This window comes from Gnatocerus cornutus, chromosome 7, assembly GCF_029298725.1.
Source record: "Gnatocerus cornutus isolate USDA-ARS CGAHR chromosome 7, icGnaCorn1.1, whole genome shotgun sequence".
NCBI classification, from domain to species: Eukaryota; Metazoa; Arthropoda; class Insecta; order Coleoptera; family Tenebrionidae; genus Gnatocerus; species Gnatocerus cornutus.
The window spans coordinates 9,863,094-9,874,692 of NC_142239.1; the positions used below are offsets into that span (position 1 = coordinate 9,863,094).

General features: G+C 42.8%; 1 protein-coding gene across 2 annotated transcripts; it reads right to left on the reverse strand.

Annotated features, from left to right (window-relative positions):
• Nucleotides 1–21: 21 nt before the first annotated feature.
• Nucleotides 22–11,291, reverse strand: LOC148170784 (brefeldin A-inhibited guanine nucleotide-exchange protein 3). Of its 2 annotated transcripts, XM_088040443.1 has the most exons (11): nt 11,095–11,291; nt 10,915–11,048; nt 10,409–10,866; nt 10,154–10,360; nt 9,882–10,106; nt 9,606–9,836; nt 8,561–9,551; nt 8,145–8,509; nt 7,828–8,092; nt 798–3,557; nt 22–750 (listed from the first exon to the last, which is right to left on the reverse strand). In XM_088040443.1, exons 1-11 carry the CDS (start codon nt 11,177–11,179, stop codon nt 535–537), a joined length of 5,937 nt encoding a protein of 1,978 aa, XP_087896569.1. In that variant the 5' UTR covers nt 11,180–11,291; the 3' UTR covers nt 22–534. The 2 variants fall into 2 exon arrangements, with proteins under 2 accessions (XP_087896569.1, XP_087896568.1); XM_088040442.1 differs by lacking the exons at nt 10,409–10,866; nt 10,915–11,048; nt 11,095–11,291 and having other exon boundaries at nt 7,828–8,108; nt 8,164–8,509; nt 10,154–10,375.
• Nucleotides 11,292–11,599: the final 308 nt, after the last annotated feature.

Consider the following 11,599-nt stretch of genomic DNA (forward strand, 5'->3'; position numbering starts at 1 on the left):
GATCTACATATTTTACATAAAGAATTTGACGTATAATTTATTGTCTACCATCTCTGTACATTCATCATAAAATACACATTTTTACATTTATGCTACAACTAAATCTAAATGATCCAAGTTTTTGATCCCGGGAGACTTTGGAAAACAAAATGTGACACGTCTGGCGTAGTGTAAACAACTTGTCATTTATCAACCAAGTTATAATTGTTTATTGGGTGAAATTACAACAGAACTCGACCAACCGACACTGCAGAATTACGAACTGAAGTCTTCCAAGGCCAATGGTTGCCACTTTCAATATTTTTAAACAGAAAACTCCATTTTATCCGCGAAATAACCTCAACTTTTTTACAGTTTCCTGTAATAAACATCCAAACCAAGACATACGTTTTTTCCACAGCCAACCCGATCAAAAACTTTCTGGATCACACAAGTAGCAGAATAAGGTAAAAGAGATGCAAATCAGACTTTACGGCCCAGTCTTTAAAAGGAATTCGTAAAAGGTTGCAAGCTAGTGCATTGGACTAAATCTACTTAAAAGTTATCATGGTCGATGTACGAGATGTTCATCCGCTTCAGAAGATTCTCAGCGGCACTCTTAATCTTCTCGTCTTGTGCCGCGATCAACAGCACCGCTCCCTGCTTCAAAACCGTCGCCAAAGGCGACAACTTCTCCGACGAAAGACTACTCAACAACTCTAAACACGCCTCCATGGTCTCGATTCTTGTAGTCTTATAAGCCTCAGAGTCCTAGAATGAGATTAACATTACGCGAAGACGTACACCCTCGAACTCACCTTGAAGATACTGATGGCTCTCTGCTGTTGGATCTCCGGAGGAATCGGCTGGGGTGGTGGTACGACGTTGGAGACCATAAACGGGTTAACTCGAGGGCTTGGAGTTAGCGTCTCACTACAGCTCGCGACGATGTTATCACTGGAGATGGTCGACTTCCTCATCTGCAGTAAGGTGTTGGTGTCGTACTTAATCGCGTTGAGCTCGATCTTGTACTTATCGTACGCCTGCTTGGTGTACTTGGCCGCCATCTCGTTGGTTTCGTCGTCGGTGGACGACGTCTCCGACTTGCTTTTCTTCAACACGGTCTCGTCGAGGCTCCGACTCTGCTTGAGTTTGGTCTTTTCGTAAATCTCCTCGTTTTTTATATTGGGGAGGACCTCCTTCTCTAAGTACCCCTCGGAATCCGTGCTGGAGCTCAGACTGTCGTCTTCAGCGAGTTTGAAGGGTTTCTCGCTCTTAAGCTCGTCTTCGCTGTCCTGGGCGTCGGGGATGTTAATCGTTAGATTGATGTAAGACTCGCACAGGTACTCCCACTTGTTCTGGAGCTTGTGCAAGAACTGCTCAACATAGTCCAGGTCAGTGGTGCACCGGGTCTTCACCTCCCTCCCCAGGAGCTCCTTTAACTCCTTCGGCTTGATTCTGTACTTTTCGATGCCGTCCAAGCACAACTCTATCAAGACGATGATCTGCACCACCTCGGAAGTGTTGGCTTGGGTGTACAAATTCGCCGCTTTACTCAAATTCCCCACTTTCTGGGTCAAAAACTTCAGTCCGGGTCTCACGTCGAATTCCTTCGCTCGCACGTTACTAACCTCCAGACACTTCAACAGGATATCGACGTGTTTAGCGTTGACGTGGGTCAAAATCCCTCTTAAGCTACACGAGTTGATTTGCAAGATGTTGAGGATTGGGGTGATGTGGTTCAAGTTCTGCAACAACGCGCTGGAGATGGTTTGGATGAGCATTTGGTGCGCTAAAATCCCCACGACCATGTTTCTGAATGGCACCCTCACAGTGTACAGGTCCGGGTTCAGGATGGACGACATATCCAGAGGGTACAAGAGGAAGACGTAGCTGCGGTCGTCTATAACAATGTTAACATCGCATTCGCACAACTTCCCCGCGCACTTCTGGCACGTCCGCTGACACTGCATCAGGAAGACTTGTTGCGCCAGCTCGTACAACCTCTCGTTGTCTGAGACGGTGCTGTCTTTGCGCGCCGCCACCTTCACCGTGGCTAAGTCGCCGTAGAAGCTGTCGGAGTTCTCTTTGAAAGCCAACGTGAGCTGGTGGAGAGGATTCAGACTGACCGAGCACGCTCTGTGGAGGGCCACCACGAGAATCTCCCACTGGGAAGGAGTGAGGATTTTCCCGGCACTAAGAATCACGTGGCGGATGCAAGAGGTTCCCAGTCGCGCGATGTTTTCACTGGGTTGAGTTATACACTCCACCAGGATCAAGAGGAGTTGCTTCAAAGCCAACGTTGCTGCTGGATTCTCCTCGTAGGCCTGAAGGTGGTGGAGGTAGTCGACCACCAGCTCACTGGCGAGGCCGCAACAGTGCTTGAAGTTCTGCCAGATCTCTCCGGGCTTCTGGATCTTGGAGTTTTGGCGCATCCAGTTCTGCACCATCGGGAGAAGAAGGTGGTTGATGCAGTACAACCCGAAATTAACTCCAGGATTGTCGATTAAATCGCGCAACAACTTGAAGAGGGTCTCCACCACAAACGGTTGGTTTTTCTGCGCCGCCATGATGGACGCCGAAGACAGACCTTCCAGAAGGATGTACCAGATTTTCAACACGTTACTTTGGCGGTCCATCTTGGGTAAAGTTTCACACAGCTCCAGGTCAAACCGCGTCGAAAGCACGCTGTAGTTGATCGAGTCCACCACGTCCTGGTGGAAGTTAACAATCTCGATATTCTGGATGACGGGATCGACGAGCTGGGGGTCCGTGTCAATGCTCATCCTGTGCGTCATATTAAAGTTCGGACATTTTGGCATGTTGAACATCATCGACAAGATGGCGGCGGAGTTCTGGAGCAACTTCAGCGACTCGATGCACAAGTCCACCGGCCCGATGATCAACTTCGATGGAAAATCACCTTCTTTGTCCAAAAACGTGACGTTCTTCTTCTCCTGCGGCTTCGCCTCTTCTTCACACTGCGCGTTCTTTATATGCGACAACAAACAGAGAATGTAGTCGAGCGCGGCGTTGGCAAACACCAGCGTGTTGTCCGTCGACAGGAAAATCCTGAAGACGTCCAAAATCGCCGCCGCGTTGTTCTTCGAGTTCGCCACTCGCAACGTGCCAAACAGCGGCCGCCATCCTGAGCAAATCTCCGTTCGGTTGGCCTCGACGAACTCGCAAAGACACGAAACGATCTGATCTTGGACGTCCAAATCGCACAGTTCCAAGCAGAGGAGGTTTTCGAACGGTTTGATAAGAGCCTCGTTGAAGTGGAAGTGAGGGAGCTCGGCTTGCTCGTTTAACAGCGCCGTGACGGCGTCGTGGATGCACTGCACCGCCTTCTTGGAGATGGTGCGGTCTTTGTGGCAGGCCGCTTGCATGAAGTGGGGGCCCACAATCGACCAGACTTTCATGGTGTGGATTAAGGGGCGCCCTGAACGGATGCATTTTAGGGTGACTTCTCCGATTCGGTGGAGGAGGAGAGTCGCCGGAGGTTTTTGCTGGGCTTCGAGCTCTTTTTTCCACCATTTTTTCTGCTGGCGAGGGGTGTCTTCGTAGCGGGTGAAGATCTAAAAGAAGTGGTGAAATATCAGAGTTTCCATAAAATTTTTAATTGCGTTTTGTAATTCAGTCATAAATTTCAACAGCGACAAATTTTCAATGTTGTGTATTTGCACCTGTAATTTTTGGAATTTTGATCCTAGAGCGACGAAACTTGAGGAAGTTGGTGCGCTTTTATGTTGTTGCTTTACTGTTCCAAAGTTCAAAATTTTAGATCAACGGAAACAAATTTTGGAAATTTTTGTTCATAGAACAAACCAAAAATTTCCAATGTTGCGTATTTAGACCTGTAATTTTCGTAATTTTGATTCTAGAGCGACGAAATTTGGTAAATTTACTTTTTTTGAGTGGTTATTTTACTGTTCCAAATTTGAAAATTTTAGATCAACGGGAACGAATTTTGGAAATTTTTGTTTATAAAACAATAATTTTCGTAATTTTGATCCTAGAAACGAAATTTGGGAAATTTTCAACGTTTTGTATTTGCACCTGTAATTTTCGTAATTTTGCTATTAATTTCATAAAATTTAGAGAACTTTTTGCAGCAAGAGGGCCAAATTTTCGAAATTTTTGTTTATAAAACACCAAAAATTTCCAGTATTGTATATTCGCACCTGTAATATTCGTGATTAATGAAATTTAGGGAACTTGCTGCTTTTGGGTTATTAATTAATTGTCTAGAATGTCAAAATTTTACAGAAATTAAGACAAATTTTAGAAATGTTTGTTTATAAAAGAGGCCAAAAATTTCCAATATTGTGCATTCGCTCCTGTAATTTTCGTACAATTGATGCTAGAGCGATGAAATTTAGGAAATTCGCTGTTTTTGGGTTGTTATTTCACTGTTCCAAATTTCAAAATTTTAGATTGATGTGGAAGAATTTTAGAAATTTTTGTTCATAGAACGTGTAATTTTGATAATTTTTATGTTTAAGGGACGAAATTTCAGGGATTTGCTACTTTTAAGTTGTTATTTTACTATTCCAAATTTCAAAATTTTAAATCAACGGGAGCGAATTTTAGAAATTTTTGTTCCTAGAACAAGCCAAAAATTTTCAACATTTTATATTCGCACCTGTAATTTTCGTAATTGTGACGCTGGAGTGATGAAATTTGGGGAATTTGCGGATTTTGAGTTGTTCACAATCCCAAATTTCGAAATTTTAGAGCAACGAGGGCAAATTTTAGAAATTTTCGTTCATAGAACTAGTCAAAAATGTTCAACATTTTATTGTCGCACTTGGGATATTGAATTTGAGAAATTGCTGCTTTTGAGTTATTGTTTTATGGTTCGAAATTTGAAAACTTTAGATTTACGGGGGCTAATATTTTAGAAATTTTAATTTATAGAACTTATATATAATTTTTAACATTTTGCATTCGAACCTGTAAATTTTATAATTTTTATGTTAGAGGGACGAAATTTAAGGGATTTGCTACCTTTAAGTCGTTATTTTACTACTCCAAATTTCAAAATTTTAGATCGACGAGGACGAATTTTACAAATTTTTGTTTATAGTAGACGAGTCAAAAAATTTTGTCAAATTTATTCATACCTGTAATTTTGGTAATTTTAGTGCTAGAGCGATGAAATTTTAGAAATTCGCTGCTTTTGAGTTATTATTTGACTCTTCCAAATTTCAAAATTTTTGATCGACGGGGTTAAATTTTAGAAATTTTTATTCATAAAACGGGTCAAAAATTTTCAACATTTTGTATTCGCACCTGTAATTTTCGGAATTTTACTGCTAGACTAATGAAATTTAGTATACTTGCTACTTTTAGGTCTGTAATTTGAAGTCCTAAATTTGACAGTTTTTAGAAATTTTCGTTTATAGAACATGCCAAAAATATTTCCAATATTGAGTATACGCACCTCTAATTTTGGTAATTTTCATGTTAGAGCGATGAAATTTGAGGCAATTGCTACTTTCGAGTTCTTATTTTACTGTTCCAAATTTCAAAATTTTAGATCCACGGGAACGAATTTTAGAAATTTTCGTTCATAGAATGAGGCAAAAACTTTCAATATTTTGTATTCGCACCTCTAATTTTCGTAATTTTATTGCGAGACTGATAAAATTTAGGGAACTTGCTACTTTTAGATCGCCAATTTACAGTCCTAAATTTCCAAATTTTAAATCGACCAGGCCAAATTTTAAAAATTTTCGTTCATGGAGCGAGCCAAAAACTGATAATGTTGTGTATTCACACTTGTAATTTTGGTAATTTTCATGTTAGAACGCCAAGATTTGAGAAATTCGCTGCTTTTGAGTTGTTATTTTATGTTCCAAATTTCAAAATTTTAGATCGACGGGGTTAAATTTTAGAAATTTTCGTTCATAAAACGGGCCAAAAATTTTCAACATTTTGTATTCGCACCTGTAATTTTCGGAATTTTACTGCTAGACTAATGAAATTTAGTGAACTTGCTACTTTTAGGTCCCAAATTTCAGTTTTAAAAATTTTCATTTATAGAACATGCCAAAAATATTTTCAATATTGAGTTATTCACACCTCTAATTTTGGTAATTTTCATATTAGAGCGATGAAATTTGAGACAATTACTACTTTTAAGTTCTTATTTTACTGTTCCAAATTTCAAAATTCTAGATCCACGGGAACGAATTTTAGAAATTTTCGTTCATAGAATGAGCCAAAAACTTTTAACATTTTGCATTAGCATCTGTAATTTTCGTAATTTTTTTGCTAGTCTGCTAAAATTTAGGGAACTTGCTACTTTTAGATCGCTAATTTACAGTCTTAAATTTCCAAATTTTAAATCGACCAGGCCAAATTTTAAACATTTTCGTTCATAGAGCGAGTCAAAACTGCCAATTTTGTATATTCGCACCTGTAATTTTGGTAATTTTCTTGTTAGAACGACAAAATTTGAGGAATTTGCTGCTTTTGAGTTATTATTTAATTGTGCCAAATTTCAAAATTTTAGAGCAACGGGAACCAATTTTAGAAATTTTTGTTTATAAAACAGGCCAAAAATTTCTAATATTGTGCATTCGCACCTGTAATTTTCGTACAATTGATACAAGAGCGATGAAATTTGAGGAATTTGCTGCTTTTGAATTGTTATTTTACTGTTCTAAATTTCAAAATTTTAGATTCACGGGGACGAATTTTAGAAATTTTCTTTTATAGAATCAGACAAAAACTTTCAACATTTTGTATTCGCACCTCTAATTTTCGTAATTTTATTGCTAGACTGATAAAATTCAGGGAACTTGCTAATTTTAGATCGCTAAATTTCAAAATGTTAGATCGACGAGGCCAAATTTTCAAAATTTTTGTTTATAAAACACCAAAAACTTCCAGTATTGAGTATTCGCACCTGTAATTGTGGTAATTTTCATGTTAAAGCGACAAAATTTGAGAAAATTGCTGCTTTTGTACAAAATTGCTTAGGTACACCGAAAATTATAACCATTTTGAAATAAAAAAATGAAATTTGTCAAAATTGACAATGCAAAAAAGTAAGGTTACAAATTCTAAGTGGGGTTTAACACCATGTGACAATTAAAGTCCAGCTCATTACTGTCAGTCCACTCTCCTGTGTAAATTTTCTAAAATTCTTGAGTGTAAATCCGGCTTTCGATTCTTTAGGGAGAAAACTAGGGGAAAATTGAATAACGATTTTTGAGGTTAACACGTTGTCAAAGTCTCACATTAGTTAAGTAGTTATTAATCAAAGGTAAGTGCCAAAAGAGAGATTTAAATAATAATTAAACAGTTTTGGCAAACTTGCGCAGGACGATTAGCTTCTACGCATGTCACAATGGCTCCAAGGTCAAACGCTTTTTCTGCCAACTGTTTTCGATAAAAATTTCTAGGGACTTTACTTTTTAATAAGTGGACTGATAGTAATGAGCTCTAGTATACAAGAAGTGTTAAAATACGAGTTTTTACATGAAAGATGGACTCACATTTTCACGTTTATGCTAGAACTAAATTGAAATGATCCATCTAAAATTTCTAATTTGTGATCGCGGGCTTCTTTGGAAAACAAAATGTAAAAAGTGTAGTGAAAAGAAGCTAAATCTCATTTGTTTCCGTTAATTGGGCGAAATTACGACAGTACGGGCGTAAATGACACTGATGCTAAACATTTTCAACACTTTTAAACAGAAAATTCCGAAAAAACACCAATTTTTTACAGTTTCCTGTAATAAACATTCAACGTTTTCCACAGCAACCTGATCAAAATCTGTTTAGAACAAACACGTAGCAGAAGAGATCCAAGAAGAAACTGTTAAAATACGCTACCTGGGTATGGGACGCCTTGCACAGCTCCGTGAGGAAGCTGCAGAGCCCCGGCAGCGACAGCCTCAAAGCCGCCGAATGGAAGAGTTCATCCGCTTTTTGTGACAAAACGCAGCAGACTTTCGCCGCGTGGACTCCTCTTAGAATCCCCTGACACTGAGCATTATGCGCTCCACTCCTTTCGACGATCTCCGAAACGGAAGCGTCGTTCTGTGACCCACCGCCTGAAGAGTACGAAGTGTTGTGCAGGAAACTGTAGACATCCACACTGCAACCCGAAACTCCTAGTAACAAAATCAATTAGTAACCGTCTTGTTTACCAAGTTTCTTCGTCGTTACTGAGATTGAAAGCCATGTTAAGTCGTTCGTTACTGTTTGTGTACGTCGTGGAAGTAACAGTGTTGTTCTGCGTGTTCTGCGCCACCATCAGGAGTTGGGTGGAACCAGTTTTGCTAAAGAGAGCGTGCTCGAGATTAGCCACGGCGACGCACGCGCTGAAGACGTGGGGCCAACACGCGGCGCTGTGGGAACCAAGAGCTAGGCCTTTGGAGAGGAGGACATCGAGGGAGAGGGCGTGGGAGGCGGGGAGTTTGGCGCCTTGGTTCTTGCACGAGGAGGCTGAAAGAAGAGCGAGAATACTGCAGCTTCTGGATTGGAGCTTCAAGGTGTTGCTCAGACTCGCCGCCTACAAAAAACAATCAATGTAAAGACGCACCAGGTCTCCTGAAGACGTTACTTTATGTAGTCCTTCAAGACAGGCGGTCATGATGTCGTCCCGGAGTCGCTGCCGGTGTTTTTGCCGGGCTCTTCGTGCCACCAAGCGACTCAGCGCTGAGGTTCCCGTGAAATTCACTTTGTCCCCTAAGGGGGCTCCTAGCACCGAGACCACGGAGGCCCAACAACAGGTTAAGACTCTCCGGGAGAGTTTGATTCCGGCTTCGACTTCCGGGCTGCTGTCGGGGGTTCCGTGCACCTTCTGGAGTTTCTGCCAGTCGGAAAGAAGTTGAGACGGACACAGACCGCCGACATCCGTCAACAAACTGACGATGGCTGGTTGCTGCAAGCCCTTGGGTTGGTACCCAGCATTCAACAACAAAGACTTGGCAAGCACGTTTTGGTACAGCTCGCACAACCACGTCGCCGACACGTAGACCAAGACGCCGCTCCCATGGATCTCTTCAACGAATTGCGCTTCGGTGATGGGAACACTCGCGTCTTTGTTATTCTCGTAATGACCCGATTGGATGAGTTTCAAGTCGAGCAGAAGAGCGGAATACGTGGCCAAGTAGACCCCATCGGCATTCATGATGGTGGAGATTTCGTAGCTCTGGGCGGAGTTGTGTTGGCAGCACTTGGAAGCAAACTCTTGTAAGACTTCGTCGACTTGAATCGAAGACCGCAGAGACAACAAGTTTGGTAAGAGGATGTTCTGGAGAGTCTTGACGAAGTGGCGGGCGTTGTGTCGCTCCACGTCCGTGTTGCACTCCTCCAGACCGCTACGCCCCAGATTTAGAGACTTGGGGAGTTTGTGGAGCTTCTGCAACTGCTGGTTGGTCAAGAAGCTGTCGTCATCCATGATGCTGTCTTCTGATTGACTTCCAAACTCTTCAGGGCCTTCAGTGGCTCCGGAGCAATCAGACTCGGAGCCTCCTTCAATGTCGGGGATGTTCCCTTCGATGCCGCTGCTGTCGGAGTCGCTTTGACACTTCAAGTTGGCCACCACGTCTCTGAAGAAGAGTGCGTGACAAGGAGGATGGCAAAAGGCAGAAGGAGTTGAGTACCTGTAAGGTTTGGGCAACCTCGCCAAAGACTGGTAGGTGAGCGGCCCAGTGTAGTCCGCTTGTTCCAAAGCGACGTAGCGACTATTCGCGATCTCTGCACCCTCTTGGTTGAGACCCTCACCTCGACAGAGTGCCTCCAGCGACCCCAAGAGAGCCCCCACGCACTCCACGCTAGCCAAAAGCACGTTGGTGTCGCTGCACTGCGAAGACTCCTCGATGGAATCCATGATCCTACAAACTTAACACTATCAAGACGTACGATAGGAAGAGACGTACAAGCGGATGATGGCCATGTCGTCTCCGGCGTGCCGATGGATAGCCCCACTGAGAAGCAACAAGTCTGCGAGTCTTCCTGGAGATCGTAAGAGTTCCCGGGCGGCCCTCAAAGGCTCCAATCGCTTCAGAGGACTGGGGAGGAGGAGCATCCGGTGGAAAAGTGCCTCCAGGACTGGTCTAAGGGGGCGCTCTCGGCCCACCAAGCGGACGACTTGGATTCCAATGCTACCAACAGAATTTAGCGAATGGAAGGTGGGGGGTTGAGGGGGTACCTGTAGATAATCTTCGATTGGTTGGTGGTCAAGCACTGTCCGGCCGGGTCCCCAGGAGCCCCCAGAAGAGACAACAGTGCTGGGCAAAACCTCTGCCACAAGAACGTGGTGAAGTGAATATTCGAATGAACAGTGTGTGGGAGTGTGTTAACAAGAGTCAGAAGACACTCCAGAAGGAAAACCGTGAGGTCATTCGATTTTGGTTGTCTGGAACCGAAAAATTACCACCAAAAAACAAGAAGAACGGCGCGTTACGTCTTCGCTTCTTCCAGTCTGCTGCAGAGGTACTGCATCACAGGAATCGCCTCATTGAAGCACGCCACTGCAGAAGTCTTCGTGTAGACCATCTCTGCACTGCTCCCCGAGTTCTTGTGCTTTTGTTGCTGCTGTAAAATCTCTTGACACTCCTCGTCTAGGAAAGTACAGAACGCGGTGAGAGTCTGACTTGCAGCTGCTTGAGCAGCCGCTCTAACAGGTTGCGTGCCGCTTTCATAAGCTTCTCCACAGCGACTGATGAGCAACATCACCAGCCTCCCGTTAAGAGCCCAACTCGCCGAACACGCTAAATTCAACACGACTCTTAAAACATGCACTTGGGTGTCCTCGCAGTGCGATAACATCGACGACGTCGCCAGGAGCAGTTGCGCCGGAAGCCACAAAGAATCATCCTCTGGTTCGGTCCCCGACTGGAACCGCTCATCTCTTACAATTTTCTACAAGAAGTGAGTTACCGTGGACTTGTTGCGCCTCCACTTACTTACATTAAACCCAGTGAGAGACAATGATACCAATTTGCTCTTCTTGCTTTCTAGTGCTTGTTTCAAGGGGGCGAAACAAACAGTCCGCAGCTCGTGGCTGGGGCTTCTAAGAAGGTTGTTTTGGTTGCACAGCAAGTCTGGAAGAGTTGGATTAGTTGGGAGGAGGTGGAATGGGAAACTTACCGTGTGCTTCTTGTGCGCTTTGCTTCAAACTCGCGAGTTTTGTACCTGTGGATTCTTTGACGATGTTGAGTAATAAATCTTCCATTTTAATGCAAGTGGTGATTAAGCGGCGAACATATTGCGGCTTGTGCTACTGAGCATGTCCGGGTAAAATCAATACGAGGAGGATCAACAAGTGTGGTGGTGTTTATTGGAATGTTGAGTAAATACTGGCAACTGGCGGATTGAGGGGATCAGGGACGTGCGTTTAATTCACTTATAGTACAGTGATGACCGAAAGTAACGGGTTCTTTTGTTGTATAGACGCAAAATAAGTCTTAGAAAATCCAAGAATTTAGAGAGAATCTGCAGAAATTCTAGAGAATGTGAGAAGAATCTATGAAGGCATGAAACAAATCTAAGAGACTATAAAAGAAAATCTCAAGAGAATGTATGCATAATCTAGTGAAAATCTACAAAATTTAAACGGAACTGCAATATTGTCTCAAGAATCTAAAAAAACAAA